General features: G+C 40.1%; 1 protein-coding gene across 11 annotated transcripts in view; it reads right to left on the bottom strand.

Moving 5' to 3' along the window:
• The window catches only part of ptprt (protein tyrosine phosphatase receptor type T), a 651,792-nt gene that overhangs the window by 175,629 nt on the left and 449,546 nt on the right, over positions 1-26,617 (bottom strand). For all 11 annotated transcript variants that reach the window (XM_028812019.2, XM_051932510.1, XM_051932511.1 and 8 more), the window contains one exon: positions 15,079-15,214. In XM_028812019.2, the coding sequence (XP_028667852.1) occupies positions 15,079-15,214 (136 nt within the window). The remainder of the gene's footprint in view (positions 1-15,078; positions 15,215-26,617) is intronic.

Genomic DNA, 26,617 nt, shown 5'->3' with positions numbered 1-26,617 from the left:
TGGGGATTACGGTAAAGTTCAACTACTGGTTATTGATATTGCTGTTTAACACCAAAGATTAAACTGCGGCGAGCAAGTTAAAAATGTTTGTAAAAATGTATTATGAACTGCTGTGTTGATGGTTCCTGGGAAAGAGTTCTTTAAGAACTGCATTTCTTCTGAAACATTTACATGTTTTCCTCCAGTGGCCAACTATAAAGGGCATTGAGAACTCAATGATTTGTCTGCTTCTCTTTCCAGTAAGGCACTAAAAAATGCAAATGTCCCATAAAAGGAAACGGAGATGTAGAGGATATCTGACAGATTAAGGGGAGAATATGAACACTGACGTTCTAGGTATATTCCTTCTCAGAATTCTAAAAGGGGTAAGATTAGAGAGAAAGAGAGAACATTCGGCATATCTTCAGTGTTAGGACCAGACTTCTAACTGACAGGCTGCTCCAGGCAGGTTAGAATTAGATGACCAGAATGATAAAATCCAACAAGAATCTAGCAACCCCGGTTCAGTTGTTGTAATAAAGGCCCCAATGCCTTTTGGTTTACCGAGCAACCCCTAGTGGTTACAATATGCATGTAATGTAGTTGAGTATACATGTGTGTAAAGCAATTAGGCTTCCAGCAATGTAATGACTACTCATCACTGCTCATATCTGACTGAAGAGGTATCATTTAATGTATCTGTATGGCAGTGTTCAGTGTAATTTTAATTTAAAATTTAACACCATTTATCATGCTTTCCACATACTGTTTAAGCATTTATTTTATGAGAACCCTAACTTTGGATATAAAACAGTTAAATATGTACATAACATGTTGATAGTATTATGGGTCTTCATTAGTCATGCTAATACAAACATTTACCAAGTACCAAATAGGAAGACTAATTCCAGTTCTAAAAATTGATCTATGGAAATCCAAAACTGTACTCCCAGTTCCGGACTGCTGATAGCTGAGTGTGTACTGAAAGCTCAGCTCAACAATACAGTAACAGCGTTTTGGAGGCCTAACTGTAGGATACTTTTATTGCTCCTCCCCCTTGCATATTTGCCCTCTTTTTAATATTTAGCTTTTAACACATTTGAACAAGAACACAATTTAATGGGGCAACAGGGGGTCAATGTCTCATTGTGCCGCAATGCAATAATGAGCAGACTGCAGAATCAATTGCTTTAATGAGTTCATAAGATGGATAAAAAGGAAGCCTTTAATAAGCAATTGAACCAAACAACTCCCAGAGGCAGAAGAGCCCAATTTTATCGGACACATATGGCTTCACCATATATAAAGCTGACCTGAATCAAGTTGCTTAAACTACTAGAGGAAGAAGATTGAAGCAAGTCGTGTTTGGGCTTCCTAGCACAGAGGGGGATCATCTACTGATGGTTTAATATCTGCTGGACCAAGAAACAGAATTGAAATAACTTAACTGAATAAAAGTAGTGATTTTTGATATTCCACTGAAGCACATTTACAGTCCACATTAAGAGTACAAATCTATTTCTGACAAACCAGCTCCCACCATATTTGAAGAAGACGTTTTATTTATTTAACTTTCAGGCTTGCTGCAAACTATGATATTTGAACAATGTTTAATGGCACATGCCAACCAGAGAAACCCCTTCTTGTCTGAGACTGTCATTGAAGCTTGTATTCTGTTTTAGTCTCTGTTTGATTTGTTGAGAATAGTGATAGGGGCAGACATAATGTAACTACCTCAGAAACACATCTAAACTTTAACGCAAAAAAAAGCCTTGTTCCTCACCTTATCCCAGCTTGAAACAGTACATCGTCATAAAAAGCTAGATAGATTGTGATGTCTGATGACTAAAGTTGGTTCAGATGTGAGTAACCAAAGAGACTCTACTCCCTCTCCTTTCAGCATCTCACACATGCACATACGATCTGTCCAGCTTGTTGCTTGTCATTCTGCGCTTACTGGGCGCCCATTAAAGTGCTATAACTTGAGCTCTGAACTTGAGTCCGTTGATTCCTCTTGTTACACTGGACTTAATGGTTTTTTGTGTGTATGTGTGAAACACCTGGTCTACATTCTACGAAATCTCCAAGGTAGGCAGCTGTGCAGACACAAGCATCCTCCATAAGGTTGTAATGGTCTGTTAGACACTTAAGTGAATTACAGTCGTTAATGGAAACGCCGCACAAAGAACAAGAGATTCACGACAGCCGTTGGGTCTGAAATAAAGATAATTGAGATAGAATTTTTGCATTATACTCACTGAGTTCCTTGACACTTAAGTAATTATTCACTCTACTTTACTATCCGAAAGACAGAATTTTCATACATTCTCCTCATGTTTCCGCATATGGTAAAATGGTCCTGTCTATATCGACTATTCATTTTAAGTGTGGAGATTCAAGGTGTAACCTCTGATGGATCTTTACTAGACTCTAGAAATGACTGCTGCCCATTATTAGATGTCCTGGAGGCAGGCTGCTCATCCATTCACTTTTAAAATGTTATTGAATTACACAGGCGTGAGGAGCTTGAGCCTGTGCTGGCAGTACCACACACCAAGCACCAAAGAGCCAAGGTGGACAGGATACCAACAAATTACAGGGGTCGATGTGTCTAGGCTGCACTTCTTTGGGATTATCAGGCTGTGCCACAAAGACAAAAAATAAAATGTGCAAATAAATGTAACTCCAGTGTCATGGAAGCATCATCCTTGATCAAATTACTTAGTTTTAAAGTATCATAAATTAAACAATTAGCTTTTTAATTTTCATTATTTGACTTACAAACACGTGTCTGACATTCTAAATTATAATGTTCAGTTTAGTTCTAATGTTGTTGCTAGAAATAAGTAGGAATGACAGAACTTTGATATCAGCTCCAAATTATGATGAAAACTGACATATATTATATATCTGATATAGTGGAAAAACATCCAGAAAGAGTAAATCACTTCCTGATCTTGAGCCTAGACATCCTTTGCTTTGATAATAATAATAATATTAACAATAATAATAATAACAATATTAATAATAATACATAGAGTATTAGAGGATCTTTAAAGTAAAGGATGTTAGCATTCAACATGCTATGAACTGGAGTGTTGTCAGGCCTTGTGCCCAATGTTGCCAGGCAAAGCTTTGGCCTCCTCTAGCCCGGATTGGATTAAGTGGGTTTGAAAATGATGCAATGAAGCCCTCACATTCACACACACACACACATATATATATATATATATATATATATATATATATATATATATATAAACCATTCTATGATCTGCTCTTCACAAACTGAGGGCACCGTGGCGGATGTTAGCAGATCGCTGGCCAACCACAAGTGTTACCTGGTAGGTAACCACCCATACAATCAGATTGTGACACAGACTTCGAATGCCATGAATATATATATATATAAATATAAATATATATAATGGCCGCTGGGGCCCTTACCTGAAGGACCAGGGGAGAGGGCTTGTTCTGGATACTGTCACCCCCCGACCAATAGAGGGCAGCACCCTTGGCTTGCAGCAGGGCAAGTGGTTTGGAGCATGGAAGTTCAACCCTGCTGGGGCCCATGGCCACTGTCAGGGGGGCACCTGGACATTTACTGAGCCCTGTTTGGCAGTACTTCCACCACACCAGGAAGTGCTGCAAGAAGAAAGTCGTTGGGCACCAGGAGTCCTTCCGGGTGTCCTATAAAAGGGGCCGGTCACCATTGCTCAATGAAAGGAACTACTCTGGGCATCGTTCTCCTAGGAGGTTTCGTTTTGCTGACGTGCTCGCCTCGCTTGTGTATCCTCAGAGGTGGAGCCCTTACCCCAACTCCACCTCTCACTTCCAGGATGGACAGACACACACACTTCCACGCGTAGACATTTATATATAAGATTATATATACAGTATATATATATATATATATATATATATATATATATATATATATATATATATATATACAGTATATATATATATATACAGTATATATATATATATATATTGTCACGGATGAGCGGGTGTGCTTCCAGGTGCTCTCCTGACACTTCCGCCACACCAGGAAGAGATGTCAGGGGGAGCACCTGGGGCTCATCCGGATCATAATAAAAGGGGCCGCCTCTCTCCACTAAGAGAGCCAGAGTTGGGAGGAAGAAGACGAAGCTTGTGAGGAGGGTGAGAGCAGGTCGAAGGTGAAAAAGAAAGAGAAAGATAAGAGAAAGAAGAAGAGAGAAAGAGAGAGAAGGTTGAAGGTGAGAAGAGAAGAAGAGAGAAAGAGAAGACGAAAGAGTTGGTGAAGGAAGGCATTGTGGTGCTGAAAGAAAATAAAAGAAGTGTGTTTGGACATTCTGGTGTCTGTCTGTCTGTGTCTGGGGGTATGCTTTCCACAATATATAGGGGTGATCAAAAGTAGGTTTACAGTTATGAGTGCACAAGGCCAGAAGCTTGAGCACTTACGAGACTGTAGCTAAGTGCACTTTGCCATTGTGACATTCTATTGAGTCCACCCACTTTTGCCCAACTCTCTATCTATCTATCTATCTATCTATCTATCTATCTATCTATCTATCTATCTATCTATCTATCTATCTATCTATCTATCTATCTATCTATCTATCTATCTATCTATCTATCTATCTATCTATCTATCTATCTATCTATCTATCTATCTATCTATCTATCTATCTATCTATCTATCTATCTATCTATCTATCTATCTATCTATTACACACACACATTGTCTTGCAAAGGTATTCAGTCCCTCATGAAAATGAAGCCTGAAAGGCATAGCAAAAAAGTTACAGATAAATAACAAAAATGTATACATTAAGAAAAGGTTACAAAACACAACTGAAGTCTGCCAAAAACACCAGAGCGATTCACAGGAGACCAAGACAGAACTATTGTGATCAAAGTTCAGAGATGTGTGGCCTGGTTGTACTACAGCCCTTGCCTCAAAAACAGTGAAATATGGTGGTGGTAACAACTTGCACAGGGGCTGCTATTCATCAAAAGAAATTGGACATCTGGTTAAAATGGTGGGAAGAATGGAGAATGGAAGATACAAGCAAATTCTGCCAGATAGCCTGTTTCAGTCTGCTAAAAGAAAGAGTGAAGCTAGGGCAAACATTTATCATTCAGTGCGCCAAAATCAGGAGTGGCTCATGGATAAAGTTGGATTGAACCTAACTTACAAGAGTTTGTGTTTTTATTGCTGCAAAAGATGGTGCTACATAAAGCACATTTCCTTTTCCTTTTTAATATGTCACATAAAATTAGTTTTTGTTTAGAGTGAAGGATTTATTTTTGAGCAAAATTACAGAATGTTTCTGTACATGTTTGTATATATTACATGTGTATAATATATTTATACATATTTTATAATAATCTATATATATAAAATCCCTATGTGCGTCCAGGTGTCCATGTGTGGGTGTCTTCTGGTGAAGTGCGCATGCGCGGGGCATGGTGCGATGCGCGATATTACTGTCAGAGATAGTTAGAGGCGTTTTACGGAAATACAAACCAGTATTACTGCGAGAGGAAATTAAAGGTACACAATACAGTGACGCATATTACAGCCACATACAAGCCAGTATTACTGTCAGAGGAGATTAAAGGCATATTACCGACGCGCACGCCTGTATTACCGCCAGAGAAAATTAAAGGTATATTACGGACGTACAAGCTAGCAGACGTACAAGACGGTATCCTTCAATAACGGCGCGCACAAAAAGGCGAGCCTCAAAAGGGCGACCTCAATTGGGCGCAGCGAATAAAGGCGCGCGTAAATAAAGATCTGCACCTTTGTTGCTCTTCACATATTCCAGAGCCATATTGAACTAAATTATCTATGAACGCATTTATTCGCAGCGCTCAATTGAGGTCTCCCTTTTGAAGCTCACCTTTTTGTGCGCGCCCTTATTGAATAGAGCCGTACAAGACAGTATTGCTGTCACAGAAAATTAAAGACACACAATACACGGCGGCAGCTCACGAAGAACCGTCAGCTCAGCAAGTAAACATCAACAAAAGAAAGGCTGAAAGAAAGAAAAATACGACCAACAAAAAGAATGAGGTCAAAGTCCCTTGCCATTTAATATAGACTGTTCCTACTAATGTTTATGCACTACTGTTCTAGCGGCCGTTATTGTAACGGGCTAAATGACTAGTATATATATAAGCCTTTATCTGGCATTTGCCACATGAAATAGACATGCTGTATGCCTCATTTCTCTCATCTTCATTTCTCTGTTTGCTTCAATGCATTTTCACTAAAGTTTCAGTCTGTACCCATCTTGATTAGAAGTCCACATCACAGCTCCTCTCTCCCTCCATCCACCTGCCCACAACAAGCTGAAGGAATATTCTGGCTAAACTATGCAGCACTGGCTGTGTTGTACCTACAAAGCTTTGACTACCAGAGAAACAGGCTTCAATCACTTGGCTCACACTCTAATCATTGGGAAGTACGCTTTGAACACATCGCCCCTCAGAAAAGCAAACAGAGAAAAAAAGGAGCCCACTTGCGCTGCATACATTTGCAAATATCTGCCTTCATCATCTCAAAAAGGATCATCTAAATCTCCTTGCAGTTGGACATTGTTAGCTGCTGGCAAATAACATAAACAAAGCAATTGTGTTGGAAAGTTTTTTTTTTCAAATGAGACGTTTCAACAGGACACACATACACACACAGTTACCTGTCTGCCAGGGATGTTAGTCTCAATCGATGAGAAGTTATTTCCCCTGTGTTCATTCCAGCCTGTTCAGACGTTGCCTTTAGATGGACTCCTTGATTATCTTTTAGATTCATTAAAGGGATGACATTTTTTCCACTGTGGTTACCGCTGTTACCACATATCTTAGTTCAAATCTCACCAGAGGTACAGCCTGTGACGAGTTTAAAGACTTTCCCTATGTCAGCATGGATTTCCAGGATTCTCTGCTCTTCCTCTCACCTCCCAAAGATGCTCATGTATCACATACAAAATTTGGCCTAGTATGTGTGTGCTTGAGTATATCCTGCTATGAACCAACACTTTTCACACTATTGGTTCCTATCTTGTGTTTAGTTCCACCAGAAATGGCACTGGCTCTCCACAGCCTGGAACAGAAGTGGATTAGAATATGGATGGACTCACTCATTAAAGTGGTTTGCTCTTTAATATTAGATTGTAGAACTAATGTGAGATATTTTGGCATTCTGCTGTTTATACTTATCACTCACACTGTCTTGCAAAGGTATTCAGTCCCTTGTGAAAATGAAGGCTGAAAGGCGTGGCAAAAAAGTTACAGATAAATAACAAAAATGCACATGGAAGTTCAACTCTGCTGGGGCCCATGGCCACCAAAAGGGGGGCAACCTGGACATTTACTGGGCCCTGTTTTTATAGGCCCTGTCCTTCCGGGTGTCCTATAAAAGGGGCCAGTCACCATTGCTCAATGGCCAGAGTTGGGCGGAAGGTGGAAAAAGTCTGTGTGGAGGACTGGAGACAAACGGATTGTGCTGTGCTTATTGGTGCTTTATGACCTGTGCTCTGGGAAACTGAGAAAGAGTGCTTCCCCCACTTAAAATAAATGTGGACTGTGCGGTGAAACTTGTGTCCTGCCTGTCTGTGATGGGTTAGGGCGGCTGTATACGCCCTTGGGCTTCACAATATCTACTCTCTATATATAAAATCCTAAGCCTAAAAGTGCAACGACTTTATGTGACATTTTTATGTCACAATTTTTGTCACGCTTTAAATCAGGCTCATTTTAAAATCTACATTCAGTATATATGTTTTTTATCATTCTTTTCAGAATTTTCTGAACTTTAATATAATGTTGTTAGATTTTCAGATTGTTATTCCATTTTTAAATTATAAACTAAAATATCAAGAAAGTCGTGCATCGAGCATAGTGGACCTCAGTTTAATAGGAATACTTCAATGGGTAAGAGAGTAAATATTTTATTCTCATGTCATGATTTTTACTCCATTAAATAATAATTAATTTTTCTTTTACATATTTATAGAATTTCGTGATTTTGACTCCAATACCAAAATCAATAAATAATAATTTTTCTTTTGTACATTTACAGATTTTACTAATATTCTGGCCACAATTGGGGGTTGGGTGCCAAGACACCAGGGTGCTTGTCGTTGGGCACTTGGAGTCCTTCCGGGTGTCCTATAAAAGGGGCCGGTCACCATTGCTCAATGAAAGGAACTACTCTGGGCATCTTTCTCCTAGGAGGTTTCATTTTGCTGATGTGCTCGCCTCGCTTGTGTATCCTCAGAGGTGGAGCCCTTACCCCAACTCCACCTCTCACTTCCAGGATGGACAGACACACACACTTCCACGCGTAGACATTTAAATATAAGATTATATATACAGTATATATATATATATATATATATATATATATATATATATATATATATATATAGGGGTGGGCAAAAGTAGGTTTACAGTTGTGAGTGCACAAGGCCAGAAGCTTGAGCACTTACGAGACTGTAGCTAAATGCACAGTGCCATTATGACACTCTTTTAATCCCACCCACTTTTGCCCACCCCTCTATCTATCTATCTATCTATCTATCTATCTATCTATCTATCTATCTATCTATCTATCTATCTATCTATCTATCTATCTATCTATCTATCTATCTATCTATCTATCTATCTATCTATCTAAAAATATATTTTACAGATCTATTTTACACACACACACTGTCTTGCAAAGGTATTCAGTCCCTCGTGAAAATAAGACAGACCTATCGTGGTCAAAGTTCCTGGTTGTACTACGGCCCTCACTGCAAAAACAGTGAAATATGGTGAGGGTAACAACATACTGAGGGGCTGCTATTCATCAAAAGAGACTGGGCATCTAGTTAAAACAGTGGGAACAATGGAGAATGGAAGATACAAGCAAATTCTGCCGGATAGCCTGTTTCAGTCTGCTAAAAGAAAGTAATAAAATGAATCAAAATGACACATGGGTGGCAAAATGGCGCAGTGGTAGCATTACTTCCTTGAAGTAAAGAGACCTGGGTTTGCTTCCCGGGTCTTCCCTGCGTGGAGTTTGCATGTTCTCCCCCTGTCTGTGTGGGTTTCCTCTGGGTGCTCCGGTTTCCTCCCACAGTCCAAAGACATGCTGGTTAGGTGCATTGGCGATTCTAAATTGTCCCTAGTGTGTGTGTGTGTGCACTGCGGTGGGCTGGCGCCCTGCTAAAGAATGTGTTCCTGCCTTGCGCCCTGTGTTGGCTGGGATTAGCTCCAGCAGACCCCCGTGACCCTGTGTTAGGATATAGCGGGTTGGAAGATGACTGACTGACTGAAACTGACACAATTCTCTATTAAATTTTGTGTATAAGCCAGACATGGGGGTGTGTTATTGTATTCAAATCTGGTAAACAAATCTCTTTGTTTATAGCAATAGCAAATAGCAATTCAGAACAAAAAAATTATAAATGATTTGTTGGACCAGGAAAAAGTCAATATACACATACACACTTCTAGCCAATGCATTCCTTCATTTTCTAATCAAGTTGTGTAGTTGCAGAGTAGCAACAGGAAATTGGGGCTAACAGGTTTGAGGCCAGATTACCATCCAGAATAAGTCACCAATCTTGGGTGCAAACATACAAGCAAAACATTCAAAAAACTAACTTGTCAGCACGTTGATGGAAATAAACTCATGTAACAAGTTCCATGAAATGGTTTCCATGCACAAATTCGTAATTTAGATGTTATGGATATTGAGAGGAGCGAATGTTCACCATCGCAGCCCTTAGGTAAAGAATTGTAAAATGTCTTTAGAACTTCACAATTATATCAGTGATTATCCTTGAAGAGTTGCCATGCCTTTTGATTTCTCATGTCTAAGAATGACAAAGATAGGTAATTGGTTCTTTACATAATGAACAAAAGTAATTAGTAAGTAAAGTAGCACACATAGAATAAATGAATGTTTTTTCATAGTAAGAAATATTTTCTCTCCATTCTGTTACAACTTTATGCATAGTTTGTCCATCAGTGGGTGGCACACTGGCACAGTGTCTAGTGATGCTGCCACTCAGCCCTAGATTTAATTTTTCACTTGGGCCCTGTCAATGCAGGCTTTGTACTTGTTAACTTGGGTTTTCTCCAGTCACTCTAATTTTTCTTCTCACCTGTGATGGATGGCCGGCTAAATATTCCAGCCCATATCTCCAGGCCGCCAGGTGGAGCCCTCCCAACAGCATGGCCTTATGGACCTTGTAGTTTGTATACACAGCCCTGCTGGATACCTTGGGGACCACCGGGAGTCGCTGTAGAGAGGCTGTTGGACTCTTAAGTGTCCTATAACCCGGAAGTGCGTCATGATCACATGACAAGAAGAAACGGCGTGCTTCTGGGTTGAAGAAAAGGACTTTTACCCTGACCCGAAAGTAATGAGAACTGGTGGATTGTTGGACAGGAACACCTCCGGGTTAGGGGGTATAAAAGGACACTGGGAAAGCCCAGACACTGAGCTGAGCTGGGAGGAAGGGTGGCTAAGTGTCTGGGAGAGGAGGATAGAGAGAATTGTGTATAAAGAGAGAGTATTGATTATTGTATGAGTACTGTGGAGTGGAGGGTGCTTAGTGCACAGGATTATTATAAAATAAATAATAATTGTACATTTACTTGTGTTTGGCGTGGTACCTGAGGGTTCAAGAGGTCGATAAAAGCCTCTACTACTACACACCCCATAAATGTGTGACTCTAATTTGGCCTGATGTGGGTAGGTGATTGTTGGTGTGTGTGTGTGCCCTGGAGTTTCATATATTACACTTGATACTTCTAGGTTAGGTTATCATCCTGTATTGGAATACGAAGAAATATATATATATATATATATATATATATATATATATATATATATATATATATATATATATATATATTTATATATATATATATATATCAGTGACGGCTGCTAGCTTTTGAAACAGGGGAAGCTCATATTAGGCCTTCATCATAAAATTCATTATGTTATTTGTACGTAAATTCTGCCCTCCGTTCCTTTTGCAGAAAATGGTCTGTGACCCTGTCGTACCAATTGGCCGTCTTTTCCAGGGACTTAACCAGTTTCCTTTCAATGGCCAGGAGAGCAAGGTTGCTCAAACGATCTTGGCCCATCATGTTGTGGGTGTATGAATTGACCTGTTTTAAACAGGAGAAGCTCCTCTCTACACCTGCTGATGTAGCGCCAATTGTTGCCACTAACGACAACAGCTTGTATAGCTGAGGCATTGCACTATCCAACTCCATGTCTTTAAAAAACACCAAGAAATCACACAGCTTACCCCTGATCCCCTGTAAGTCATGATCTGAATATAGTACTTGAAGTTCAGATCTCAGTCTCCCTGAGTCAAAGAAATGGCCATAACTTTTCAGCACACTTTCAAATGCTGTCAATCAAAAAAGGGGTTCCGCCCTTTAAACAGCTCCTCCAATCATCATGCAGCAGCCCAGCGTCCTGGCCCGCCCACTGCTCCATTCACTCCCAGAGAAGCTGAGCTTCCCTGGAAGTGACGATTTTGGTGCATTTATCCAATTACCGTCCAGCTTTTCTGCAGTGAAAAAAGCTCCTCTGTGCTTGCCCATAGAGCTCCAGTGAAGCTGGGCTTCAGGAGGGTTTAACGCGCTGTGCTGCATGTAAATGTATGACAAGAAAATCGCGCCAAACAATCTACAATAAATACCTGATTCTGAACGAGCTAGTCATGAAGTTGAATGTGTTTTGTTAAACTTTTATTAAAACCAATATAAATATGACAGTGCATATATGAGCATTTATTTTCTGACATAGTAGAGGAAGCGGAGCTTCCCTTGTAGTCTTAGAGCAGTCGCCACTAATATATATATATACAGTATATACAGTTATATATATATATATATATATATATATATATATATATATATATATATATACAGTTAGGTCCATAAATATTTGGACAAAGACAAGTTTTTTCTAATTTTGGTTCTGTACATTACCACAATGAATTTTAAATGAAACAACTCAGATGCAGTTGAAGTGCAGACTTTCAGCTTTAATTCAGTGGGGTGAACAAAACGATTGCATAAAAATGTGAGGCAACTAAAGCATTTTATTAACACAATCCCTTCATTTCAGGGGCTCAAAAGTAATTGGACAAATGAAATAACTGGAAATAAAATGTTAATTTCTAATACTTGGTTGAAAACCCTTTGCTGGCAATGACAGCCTGAAGTCTTGAACTCATGGACATCACCAGATGCTGGTTTTCCTCCTTTTTAATGCTCTGCCAGGCCTTTACTGCAGCGGCTTTCAGTTGCTGTTTGTTTGTGGGCCTTTCTGTCTGAAGTTTAGTCTTCAACAAGTGAAATGCCTGCTCAGTTGGGTTAAGATCAGGTGACTGACTTGGCCATTCAAGAATTTTCCACTTCTTTGCTTTAATAAACTCCTGGGTTGCTTTGGCTGTATGTTTTGGGTCATTGTCCATCTGTATCATGAAACGCCGCCCAATCAATTTAACTGCATTTAGCTGGATTTGAGCAGACAGTATGTCTCTGAACACCTCAGAATTCATTCGGCTGCTTCTGTCCTGTGTCACATCATCAATAAAAACTAGTGTCCCAGTGCCACTGGCAACCATGCACACCCAAGCCGTCACACTGCCTCCACCGTGCTTTACAGATGATGTGCTATGCTTTGGATAATGAGCTGTTCCACGCCTTCTCCATACTTTTTTTTTGCCATCATTCTGGTAGAAGTTGATCTTGGTTTCATCTGTCCAAAGAATGTTTTTTCCAGAACTGTGCTGGCTTTTTTAGATGTTCTTTAGCAAAGTCCAATCTAGCCTTTCTATTCTTGAGGCTTATGAGTGGCTTGCACCTTGCAGTGCACCCTCTGTATTTATTTTCATGCAGTCTTCTCTTTATGGTAGACTTGGATATCGATACGCCTACCCCCTGGAGAGTGTTGTTCACTTGGTTGGCTGTTGTGAAGGGGTTTCTCTTAACCATGGAAATGATTCTGCGATCATCCACCACTGTTGTCTTCCGTGGACATCCAGGTCTTTTTGCGTTGCTGAGTTCACCAGTGCTTGCTTTCTTTCTCAGGATGCACCAAACTGTAGATTTTGCCACTCGTAATAGTGTAGCAATTTCTCAGATGGGTTTTTTCTGTTTTCGCAGCTTAAGGATGGCTTCTTTCACCTGCATGGAGAGCTCCTTTGACCGCATGTTGTCTGTTCACAGCAAAATCTTCCACATGCAAGCACCACACGTCAAATCAACTCCAGGCCTTTTATCTGCTTAATTGATAATGACATAACGACGGACTTGCCCACACCTGCCCATGAAACAGCCTTTGAGTCAACTGTCCAATTACTTTTGAGCCCCTGAAATGAAGGGATTGTGTTCAAAAAATGCTTTAGTTGCCTCACATTTTTATGCAATCGTTTTGTTCACCCCACTGAATTAAAGCTGAAAGTTTGCACTTCAACTGCATCTGAGTTGTTTCATTTAAAATTCATTGTGGTAATGTACAGAACCAAAATTAGAAAACAGTTTTCTCTGTCCAAATATTTACGGACCTAACTGTATATATATATATATATATATATATATATACATATATAATTCCTGGATATTTACACATTTGTTTGAATTTTACTTTTTTAATTAAAGACTCTTAGGGTGCAGGAACCAACGGAACAATTTAGAGTCAATGATAATCTTAATTTGCAGGTGTTTAGGATGTGGAAGTAAAACCAAATGTCCCAGGAGAACCGTGAGGACGAAGAAAGATTACGCAAATTGCCTACAGGCTGGGCATTGAAACCTACTTCCCTATAGCAGTTGAGTAGCTAGTGTGTCACCAGGCACTCTTCAATGTGCGACCACCTAGCTCTACTGGGGTCCAGAAAAGGTATAATAGGAGCTCTCCTTAATGCAGGGCTGGGTGTGATTTACATTTAGAGATCCAATCTTGAGAAATCCTTGGCATACACTGCCCTCATCACTGTGGTCTTCTTGTTCTCCTCTGACTCTCTGTCAACCACTGATTTAGTTGCAAAGCAATGATAAGAAAATATATGTAAAGCAGCCCGTCAGAGGAACCAGGACTGTTTTGGGTACTTTCTTGTTTATTCTTTATGAACCGAGTAATGGAAGCTAGTCTCACTGTCAACTGCCGCATCCCTACACTAGCATAGTTGAATCCAAACATCAGTCATACTTACCTTGCAGCAGAAGCGTTGCAGTTCCACTCCAGAGCTGATCGAGTAGTCACACGATGAGAACCCAGAGCCAAGTAAACAGCATTTGTGCAACTGTGCACTTTAGAATGAAAGACTCTCGCAAGCTTACAATGCACAATGAAACAGTTTGATGCTCCAATTAATTAAACGTTAAAGGCCAATATTCAGTGGACTGGTGTACTGTCTAAGGTAATGGCCAAGGCCTACTGGGGTTGTGCAGTAATAGTATCTTAAGTATCACAGAACATTATTATGGTAGAAAGACCCATTTTGTGGCTATTAGTTATGATTCAAGGAGTGAATTTCAACAATAAAGGAGGCTTTGGCCCTTCTATCTGATGCCCTGGGATGAGTACTGATGAGTACTGTTGGATGAAAGGATGGTATAAACAGTAATTCTACTATTACTTTTAATTGCAGATGGTCACTTAAAGTGAATATTGTATGTATTAGCATCTTTTTTTTGGCTTGGATATTATCATTTTGCTTTACAAGATTTTGCTTGTTTTATTACTTGTGATGATCAGGAAAACTCTGGCAAGCTTCTATCCATCCCCTGGTCTATGGACAACAGATTTTTGTGTATATTACATTTTATCTAGAAGCCTATTTTGGTATGAAGAGTATAAACCACTCAGAGGACATTTTCTTTTTTAAAAAGTGAATGGATGTTTAAAGGAGCAAAGGGAAAGCAGGGAAGAGCAACCCAATGGGATTGAGCCAGTGTGCATGTTAGCGGAGGCCAGTGCCCAAGCCCCAAACATGCAAGGGCTAAGCTGCTCTGCATCACTAAATGAGCCACTCAATACAGCAGCACCTAGAAGGGTCAATGGGGGTCAGGTCTGAAGATTACCTTCGTTTGACAGCAAGCATGACTCCTAGCAGAATGATGACAAACATTAGAATCCCAGCGACAACTCCTGCCATTTTCACCGTGTTGTCCACCTGCTTCTCCGGCTCCACGGCATCTGAATTCTGTGTGGAGGCGCCTGAAACGCACGAACACACATAACATGGAAAAAGTTACCAAACTCACCCCGTCATCCACAATACAAGCTTGTAAAAGTTAAGGAGACAAGCAAACAAAACACATACTGTAAACACACATACACGGAAGTGGCGGAGATGCATGCGTTCCTATTGCTCTTTAATTATTCTTTATGGGATGCACATCAGCAAAAATAGATAAATAAAAGAAAATACCCTGGATTTAAAGGAAAAAATGTGCTGAGAAAAGGTGAATCTACAAAACAGAGTAAACTGTGCAGAATTCAAAAATGTAATTATGAAGAAGCCAAACGATTTCTGGAGGCCACAGTTCCCATGTTAACGCTAGGACGTATCAAAACAAACTTCTGCTTCCTAATGAAGTAAGAACCACAAAGATACATGCCTGATTTTTAGGTAACCTTCTTTTAACGGACTTAAAGGATGACCAGGATACCCCAGGTACAGAACAAAAATCAGGGGTCATGGAAACATCACAGGACGGGAAAAAGAAACATACACATTATGATGGGAACAAAGCATGCAGAAATATGGTGTACAGCCCTTAAAAGAGGAACATAATAAAAGGATGCAGACACTCAATACTAGAAACATAAAGAGTCGGCTGGGACTCATTGGTAGAGCTGGATTAGGAATGTGGACTTGACATAGCTGAATACTTTTGTATGATACACATGATAGAAGAAAGCATTTCTATGTGGCTAGGATATGGATGACTCAGCTAGCACATGAGGAAATTCCAAAAGAGCCGACTCAGAGGCGGATGGATGTTGATAACTGAATCACAAGACCTTCAGAAAGTATTTTGGCTATTGAATACAATAATGGTCAAGCAGTTTTATCTGTGATTGCGTAGAGTATTAAGAAATATAATGAAATTCCATAAATGATATTCAGCCACAAGAAATTCAGTGAAATGGAATGGAATGACAATGTAGAGTCACTGGCGAGTATCAATGTGGGCACTACTATAACATCACTTGACGTAAGGCTCAGCCCAGCTGGATCTTCACTCCCTTCCTGACACTTTTTGTTTGGAAGGACATTTGTGGGGAAGATTGAAAATGCTGGCGACAAAATTAAAGGATGAAGTCAGAAGTGTAAGTACAAAGAGAAGTGCTGTAAAACAAACAAAAGGTCAGTGAGTTTACTGGACGAAAATTAGGGCCTAAGAATTAAGAAAGAGCATATTCTAAACAAGCCAAATGGACAATCATAAAACAAGCAAAATGTTGGCAAATCCACAGAGCAAAGAACAACAAGTAGTAAATGGGAGGAAGCTTTAAATACAGAGAGACACTGATAATTAAAAGTACACAAGAAACATGTAATAAATGAAAAATGAGTGAAGGCTAAGGGTCTGCTTAAAGGACCAGCAATGAAGTAGAACTACTTGAACTTTGTATCTTCTACCCATGACTGGGTTGGTCTTCCTCTTACGTCCTGGACATAAGCATGTTAGGTTCAGTGACTCTTATCTAGCCTGGTGCATGCCAGAATGTGTGTTGTCATAGACTGGAATGCCTTCCCCGTGGCCCTGAATTGGGCCAAAGAGGATTCAGAAAATGAATGAATGGAACTCTCAGGCGAGTACTGTAAGGGGGAGCATTGGGGGGAAAAAAGAACAAACTGAAGAAGGCATGGCCAAGGGTGTGGTGATGGGCATGGCCAAGGGAAAGGTATGCCAAGTATAGATATAGAAACAGTGTTGGAAGATGGCGAGGACACTTGAGTTGTAAAGAAGGACACACAGGCTCCAGAACCATTTGAGCAGAGTAATGCCAATGAGGCACAGTGTGGGTATGCTAAGACGAATATCCTAAGTATATGAGAGGTTATGATAAGGGGTGGAAATATTCCAGATTTGAGAATTTATACAATATATACAATTGCAGAGAATGAATGAAGTATAAGGCATGGTAGTAAAATTATTGGAAATTAAATCACAACATAGCAGATTGTGAAGTGCTTTCAAAATGTCAAAAGAGTGTACAGAAATACCACAACTATGGATGCAAAAGTAGAGTCTAAAGATGATGCAGAAGTCAGTTTATGGAATGAGATGTAGAAATCTCCAGAAAGTTTGTTGTAGATACAGTAGAAAGACAGCCATGTTGATATGATGATAACAGAACAGGGTTGGGGGATAAAGAAAAGTCTCAAGAGTTTCAGGAGAGAGGTACAAGAGATCAGTCTGACAGCACACAAGGATGCAATAATTCAGAAGAGCTAAAGGAGTTTCTTCAGGGTACAGAAAGGGAACAAAGGGAAGTGTTCTTCCAATTTGGTGCCAATTACCCACTGTACCTAGTTAACATTCACCTTAAGTAAGCAAAATACTAATTTTCATAGGTGTACTACAGTAGTTTCTGACCAACTTTGTGGTGTCCTCTGTCACCTGCAGTCTATCCCTAAGGCTTCAGAAAGTGTCACTGTTATGGCAAACATTCTGCATTGTTCCTGTTCCAAAGAAGACAGGTGCTTCTTCACCAAATGACTAAAGGCCAGTAGTGCTTATGTCTTTCATCATGAAAACCTTTGAGAGGCTGGTCCTGGACTATATGAGTGCTCTTGTGGTAGACCACCAGGACCCACTGCAGTTTTCCTATTGTACAAAGATTGGAATTGAGGATGCAATAAACTATCTGCTCCACAAGGCTTATTCTCACCTGGACAAAGCTGGCAGCATTGTGAGGATTATTTTTTTTAGATTTCTCAAGTGCCTTCAATACCATCCAGCCATCCCTGTTAAGGGATAAGCAGGTGGATGTGTCCTGGATAATGGAGTACCTGTCAGGCAGACTGCAGTTTGTGAGACACAAGGACTGTGTCTCTGATGTGAGCAACACTGGAGCACCACAAGGAACAATCCCGTCTCCTTTTCTCTCAGATGATTCTGCACTTATGGGGTGTATTTACAATGGGGATGAGACAGAGTATAGTAGTCAGGGGGAGAACTTTGATTCCTGGTGCAAAGAGAATTGCCTGCAACTTAACATCAGCAAAAGCAAGGAATTGGTTGTTGACTTTCACCACAACAAAGAACCTCTATGTCCAGTCACTTTTCAGGGAGTGAATGGAGAGGTGGTCCACTCCTACAACTACTTGGGAGCTCCACATTAATGACAGGTTGGACTGGTCTCATAACACAGAGGAACTATATAAGAAAGGGCAGAGCAGGCTCCCTTAGGAGACTGTGCTCCTTTAATGTGATAAGTGACTTCCTTCACATCTTCTATAATTCTGTGATGACCAGTGCGATTTTCTATGTTGTGGTGTGCTGGGCTGGTAGCATCACTTCAATCAACAAGCTAATTAAACGGGCAAGCTTATGGGATGCAGTCTGGACACCCTTAATGTCATAGGAAAGGAGAGAATTAAAACAAAACTGAGTGCCATTATGAACAATGCTGCACATCCTCTCTCTGACACAACAATTCTGAGGACTTTCAAACCACAGATTATTCAGAAGTGTGTGAAGAAACACTACGTGGGTTCCTTTATACCAACAGCAATATGTCTGCATAGTGCCTCAGTGTAAAACTGGGACTGCCAAGTCAGAAGTCTTCTTTCCTTTTAATTTTCTTGCTTTATAGTCATTCTGATGTTTGTTCAGACCAAAGTGGATGTGTATATTTATTTATTTGCCAATTTATATATTTATTAATTTAAAGAGCTTCTGTGAAAAGCCTATCTATCTATCTATCTATCTATCTATCTATCTATCTATCTATCTATCTATCTATCTATCTATCTATCTATCTATCTATCTATCTATCTATCTATCTATCTATCTATCTATCTATCTATCTATCTATCTATCTATTGCTCACCTAATTGCTTCAAGGCGCTCCACCACAACCTTCACTCGAAGAAGAATATTTAATAGAAGCCATCAGCTTCAGTTTCTTTTCACTAAAGATGTATTGCCACATTTTGGGGGTTTCGAGCTCCTGCTAAAATTAGCTTCAAAAAAATAAAAATGTGATTTTCCAATGGCAAAGAAGCCTTAAAATTCAAATTAAAACAGTTAAGAAAATCCAGTGCGGAAATACAGGCAACATCCCCAGCAAATCCAATGAAAATCAATATGAAATGAGATTAGTGATTACAAAGTATGACAAATTTAACAGCCGTGCCCTTAAAAGCAAATCTGCAAGGTGAGATGTGACGAGCTTTGAGCAGGCCTCACATGAACATCTCAAGGCTGTTCTGGGCGGACAAGCTCTCCAAAGTGACATTTTTTTTTAAGGAAGAAAGGTATCTATTGCATAAGGCGTTCAAACAGAAGTGGGGCTCAGAACCGAAGGTTAACTATTCTACAGTGGCCGGTGTCTAGAGGCCTAATTTTCTGTCATCTATTGATATCACACAGAACAAGAAATATTTGAGATACCTTTATAAAATTCCCACCTATCGGTCTGCAGTGGGTGAAATTCACCAGTAACCCAATAAACCTTTGCAGCATGTAGGCATTTTTTAATTCAAGCCTCAACTGATTTTCAAGTCACTTGCAGACACAGATATTAACCTCTTAACTTTCAGCATGGGTGCACAAGACCTTCAAATTTCATAAAGTGCTGCCATGTAAGTTGCCTTAAAGAAAGAGATAATTTGTCTTTAATGGAGGGGAAAAATGCTTGTAAATTACTTCCACCCATCCACACAAAAGCAATGGGTGGTGAGGGGCTGGTGTTATGATAATTATTTAACACCACCAAGATCACAAAGAATATATCCACTGTCATCTGCTAAGCAAACTTATACCATTGCAGAAATCATCCATTATTTTCACAGAACATGAACTGTTTCATAATACTTGTACTATATAAATATGAAAAAGCAAGGCAAAAATATACAAAAAGAGCTGGGAGATTTAAAAAAAAGTCAAGGCACCCACGATAGCTGCATCAGGACTTAGAATGAATGTTGTAGATGCCCTGTCGGACAGACTGGCACCTCGACTGAGATGATGGATGAATTCTGGCCAAGCCGAGAGACCGTAATGGATGGACATTATACATGGAGGTGTAACCTGACTGGGGTGGTTCACAGTTCACAGAATAATGAATGGCTGGGGGGAGACTGTCCAGAAAGAGTAGTTCCTCTCCCAACATGATGAATGGCAGTGTTCCCCTGGCAAAGTCCCAGTTTGGACACCTGCAGGGCATTCTGGGTGCTGTACTCCATAAAGAAAATTCTAGTTGGGGTCAATGGGCGCCACCAGAGGCCGCTACTGGGAGAAGACCTCCCTGTTTCGTGGGACATCCCCCTGACCCAAAACTGCCTCCATCATCCAAAGCTATGGCACCAGAAATACTCAAGCAGCTCCAGATAGGAAGTGACTTAGAGTCAGGAAGAGGTGGATAAGGCTGCACGGGAGACGTGAAGAGTGCAAGAAGCAAGAATTCAATTGTACATTGTGTTCACTGAAGATAAGCCCGTTAAAGGTATGTCTTAAAATAAAACAACTGTCTTGGTTTATTTATGCTACTGGCCATAATGTATAAAATAGACTGTTCCTTCTGCCAGTGTGAACTTCATATAGAAAGCTGATACTAAAATGCACAGTTTACTTAAATAATCTAATCTTGTACATCGTGTTTATCTGACTGATTGATTTTGACATTAAAGTGTTTTTGACACTTTGTTGCTTTCGTCAGACCAGACTAAAGTGTACTTGATGGGACAGTTGTCTCTTAAAAGAAGATGGCTTACTCTGTGGCTATTTGTGTTTAGCCATCCTTTATTGTAAATAGTGGACAGATGCCTGTCTTACGCCAAGGGTCCACATGGTCCAGCCTAACAAGGAAGTATTAAAAGGACAAAACAGCTTGACATCACTATAATAGAAGTACAATTACTATTAAATTTGTGGATTATTCATGACAGAGGCAGAAAAGCTGGCATGAATGCAATTTAGTTATACCACTAACATACCCTTGCACTACATAAAACATAAAGTTGTCTTTATCTTCACTACCAGAGGAGAAGGACCAACTAAAGCTGATGTCACATTATGCAATTTTTTTTGTTGTGGGGCATGTCAGATGTGCTGAGTGAAGTCGTTGATCTTGTCACTGCACCACGTCAATTTACACAATGGAACATTTCAGCCCAAGTCACACTTACCAATCTTCCAGCACAGCTGTGCTGACAGCCAATAAATAGCATGCTGCCAGAGGGAGCCAACCACTGTGCGAAGGGTTAACAGCAGCGGTGAGTTCATGAGCAACCTCTTCTCTATCTTTCCTGTTTCCATTTTGTTATGGCCATGTAAAATATGAGATACCAGACAGATGAGCTTCTCTTCTGTTTGTGAGGTTCAAAATGCATGTGTTCCTTATTCCTAGTTGCTATGTTCTATGCATTGTACTTCCAGACGAGCATTCATTGCTGCATTTGGTTGTCAGTTCTCCTGTCTATACAACCCACCACTCTGATTAATAAGAAACTCAAACCTGTTTGATTTGATCCTAGCCAGTCACAAACTACTTGGTCTCAGTCATTGGGTATCCTACATCAATTGACTGGCTTCATGATCTTTATATATACAATAAAAACGTCTACGTGTGGAAGTGTCTGTCCGGCCTGGAAGTGAGAGGTGGAGTCGAGGTAAGGGCTCCGCCTCTAAGGAAAAAGAAAACTCACTTAGCCGCTAATAACACAAGCGGGGCCAGCACGTCAGCAAAACAAAACCTCCAAAGAAAGACAAAGGCACTTAGATGCTAACATCAGCACAACGGGTATCCTTTTTACTATTCCTAGGAGAGAGACTCCCAGAGTAGTTCCTTTCAATTACTTGACATCTCCACATTTAGATTTTTTTCTGACAATTTCAATAGTTTCTAGAACCCGGGCTTACACAGCTAGTGTATATTTAATACGCTACCGTGGCTGTTCGTTTGTCTGTCCAGGATTTTAAATCACCTATAGCTCGCAAACCGTTTGAACTATTGACCTGAAATTTGGTACACATATACTACGTGACGTCTACTATCCACTTTCAGGGTGATGATTGACCTCCAGGGTTATTCCTCTTTTTATTTTTATTTTATTTTATTGTAGAATCAACTCTCGGCGGTGGCCATCAGGACGGTTGTGAGGCGCATGCATACGGGCACCGTTCTCATCACTACCACCTTCGCCGCCACTTCCTCTACTCTCTTCATATCTTAAATCATTCTTGAGGCAGATTGAAGATTTAAGTGCCAGCTTAAATCAAAAATTAAGAATAACGTACTTGTAATTGCAACACAAAAACTGACTTAATCAGTTTTAATACGGAAAGACACCGATTAAAGAAGAGAAGAAGCGGGCCGCTAGGGTGGAGCAAAGAACAGCTGTTCAGGAAGAAGCAAGATCATCAACCTCTGAGCAAACGAATGATAAACGAGTAGGAAAACTAGGAATACTCAAGTCAAGTGTATTCACTGCACCACTGCACGTTACTGTGCAGTGCGCCGTTACTGGTTAATGAATATTTACTGGCACCCCATCTACCATAGTGCATGGTTGCTCTGAGCGGACCAGCCTCACCTCAAATCCTAAGGATGTGCAGCTCTAAACTAGCCTAGTGTAAAGTGAATGTGGGTGAGTGTGGTGTGTGTGTAAATGTGCCCCTGCATCCCATCTACAGTTAATTCTTGCCTCAAGCCTGATGCTGACAGGAAAAGCTCTATCCCCGCGACTGTGAATTTAATTAAGAGCACTCAGTAATGCAGGAATAATAAAAAAAAAAAAGATAAAAAAGAATTGCACCTGGAAGCACTAATTTAATTTGTATAACAAATAGGCATGGGATGTCAGCATGGCCGGTTCTGCAACTTCTATGGCCATTTCTTCTACTCTCTTTGCTGTCACTGAAGGCTCAAGCCTACAAGCTAATAAGGGGATACGGTCAAATCATGGCTCCTTTCTGAGGCTTGTAATGTGACTAGAAGACACAAAAATGTCTTGACAAGTTTTTCAATTGGAAAAATATCTGAGTGTGCTTGAGTGAGCCGTGGTCTACTGTGCCTGCTGCAACCCATGGTGAGCAACTATGGATAGATAAGAGGCTACTCATCTTAGGTAGAAACATTCTTATTTTGATTGGTTAGTTTCGATATTTTGTTTCACTCAGGCCTACATGACTTTGATGCTTTTTATATTTGCCTTGCAACTTACAGGAAGAATAAGAGGCCTTTTGGAGCGATGTCTTAACATTTATAATAATAATAATAAATCTTTGCATTTATATAGAGTTTTTCTCACTACTCAAAGCGATCAGCAATTGCAGGTTAAGGGCCTTGCTCAAGGGCCCAACAGAGCAGAGTCTCTTTTGGCATTTACGGGATTCGAACCGGCAACCTTCTGATTGCCAGTGCAGACCCCTAGCTTCAAAGCCACCACTCTGCCTTTATGATAGGTTATTTTTCCCAAGTGCAAGTCAAAGGGGATGAATTGTTGGACTTGGTTGGGCTGGATGGTCTGTTGGATTACTGTACAATTCAAAGAGCAAGATGATGTTGGTGGTAATGAGTACACAAATTTAGGAAAGATGCAGGCCAGGAGGAACAATGCCATGGGAAAATGATCTCACAGCAGGCACATTAAGGCTTTCTACCATCATATGAGACAGGATCCATGGTGTATACTGCAAAATAGCACCTACGACCAAAGACTGACAACTAGCAGACTGAGCTAAATTTACAATACCTGTTGTACCATCTCTGCTGACTGCCTGGGATCTGCAAGTGTGTTTGGAATGGAATAATGTCACTTTCAGCACAATAAGTACCACTTAACCTGTTGAGTTCAAAGACATTGAGTTCATACCCAAAGGAAATGTTGCATTACGGACAGCCTTCTCTAATGAAACAATGACTAGCACAGTCCTAATGTAGGCCAAGTGAACAACAGAACATCAAGGACATCCTGTTACCGTTCATATTACCTTTTGTGACAGGGTTGCCTAGTGACATTTTTCAAGCGAACCATACATGGCTGCTTCCTCCCAGAAATGTGTATCTGACATCAATATCCTTTCCTGTCATGCCATTTTCTCCTGCTTTTTTATTAATTTTATTCAATCTATTTAAACTTGATTGAGACTGTGTAACGTGTATTACTCTATGCTGCAATGTATAGCATTTTTATTTAATCTTAATTGGAGCTTCATTCAAAGCTAATAAAGTTGTTCCTTAGCTCTTGTTTTGTAATATTATTTATATATTACCTATTCTGTTGTCACAGGTCACTTCACGTGGGTGAAGATATTATTTTTTTGTCACAAAGTACATGTGAGTGCGTATATACAGTACACAAAGTGGCCTTTTTATTAGCAACACTGCTTACTAACTCTTAGGGTCTGCTCCTCCAGACAACCAAACGTTTCACTGCACCTTAATATTTGGTATATGGGACGCGCCGCGAGTCAAAAGGTTTAGTTTTGGTTTGACTAAATGCATCTGCTGGAGGTAGACATGGTAGTCACACACATCTCAGACACTTCTACTTTTCCAACGCTGAAACAAGCCTTTGAACATTTTAGTGATAAATAAAATACATCTGTGTGGGTGAAAACACCTTATTAATGAAGGATGTTAGACCAGAATGGCCAGACTAGTTCAAGCTTCCATTAAGGACACAAATGCTGTTTACAATGGCAGTGTGCACATGGCATCTATGAACGTATAGCTCATTGAACCTTGAAAGAGATGGGCTACAGCAACTGAAGACGATGGCAGGTTCCACTCCTGCCGGCTAAGAGCAGGAAGGTGACACTACAAAGAACATATAGCTATTAAAACTGGACAACTCAAGAATCAAAAAATTGTTACCTTTTGCCACTCAAACACAAGTTAGATTAACTTCCAGAATGCACTTAGCAGTCAGTGCCTGCTCCCATAACGGTAATTTAACCAGATATCAAAAACTTATAACCTCTGAGGAGATAATGAAAATATGGATCTTGTTGTCAAGTCCAATAAGGGGGCATGTTTGATTTTTAACCTAATGCTGAGGAATGCAGGCAGTGTGGTGCATTGGTTAAGACTTTGGACTTCAAACCTAGAGGCTGTGGGTTCAAATCCCCCTACTGACAATGTGTGACCGTGAGCAAGTCACTCGACCTCCCTGTGCTCCAATTGGAAAGTAACAAGAGAAGAGTAACTGATTGATTTATAAATGTTGCAAGTCACCTTGGATAAAGGAGTCAGCCAAATAAGTAAATGTAAGAAGGTCCAAATAATGTGGATAACCAACACTTTAAAAAGTAGCTAATACAACAAACCTGAGGAATCAGCTAAAAGTGAAGCACCTAATTCATTTCACTCAAATATGACATTGACATTAGTCAAGTTCTGCGGTGGGTTGGCACCCTGCCCAGGATTGGTTCCTGCCTTGTGCCCTGTGTTGGCTGGGATTGGCTCCAGCAGACCCCCGTGACCCTATGTTCGGATTCAGTGGGTTGGAAAATGGATGGATGGATGGATTAGTCAAGTTAGGTTCAATATGACAACTGAAAGTTGCAGAAGATTTTACTAGAGCAACAAAAAAGTAATTATGAAAGCAACAAAGGGGAAACGTTTACTGTGATTGTGGCTTAGGATTTAGTAGTGAACGTGGTATCAATGATGGAAAAAAGCATTCAAGAATAAACTTCAGATTTCTGACAAACAGTATGAATTGTCCAGATAAACTATTTCTGCAAAACAGCCTTTAACAACTTCTATAACAAGGTGAGATAAGATATGATCTATGACCTAAAAGAACTTCATTATTTTTAGGTCAAAACAGATATGGTGATAGTGACTGGTTTCTAAAGTCATAGTGTTCAAAAACAACATACAGTGCATCCGGAAAGTATTCACAGCGCATCACTTTTTCCACATTTTGTTATGTTACAGCCTTATTCCAAAATGGATTAAATTAATTTTTTTCCTCAGAATTCTACACACAACACCCCATAATGACAATGTGAAAAAAGTTTACTTGAGGTTTTTGCAAATTTATTAAAAATAAAAAAAACGGAGAAATCACATTTACATAAGTATTCACAGCCTTTGCTCAATACTAGCGTCGGTGCACAGCCATTTTAAGATCTCTCCAGAGATGTTCAATCGGATTCAAGTCTGGGCTCTGGCTGAGCCACTCAAGGACATTCACAGAGTTGTCCTAAAGCCACTCCTTTGATATCTTGGCTGTGTGCTTAGGGTCGTTGTCCTGCTGAAAGATGAACCGTCGCCCCAGTCTGAGGTCAAGAGCGCTCTGGAGCAGGTTTTCATCCAGGATGTCTCTGTACATTGCTGCAGTCATCTTTCCCTTTATCCTGACTAATCTCCCAGTTCCTGCCGCTGAAAAACATCCCCACAGCATGATGCTGCCACCAACATGCTTCA

Source organism: Erpetoichthys calabaricus, chromosome 10 (assembly GCF_900747795.2).
Source record: "Erpetoichthys calabaricus chromosome 10, fErpCal1.3, whole genome shotgun sequence".
Lineage (NCBI taxonomy): Eukaryota > Metazoa > Chordata > Cladistia > Polypteriformes > Polypteridae > Erpetoichthys > Erpetoichthys calabaricus.
The sequence above is the reverse complement of the archived record's forward strand: the minus strand, read 5'-3'. Positions and strand labels throughout refer to the sequence as shown.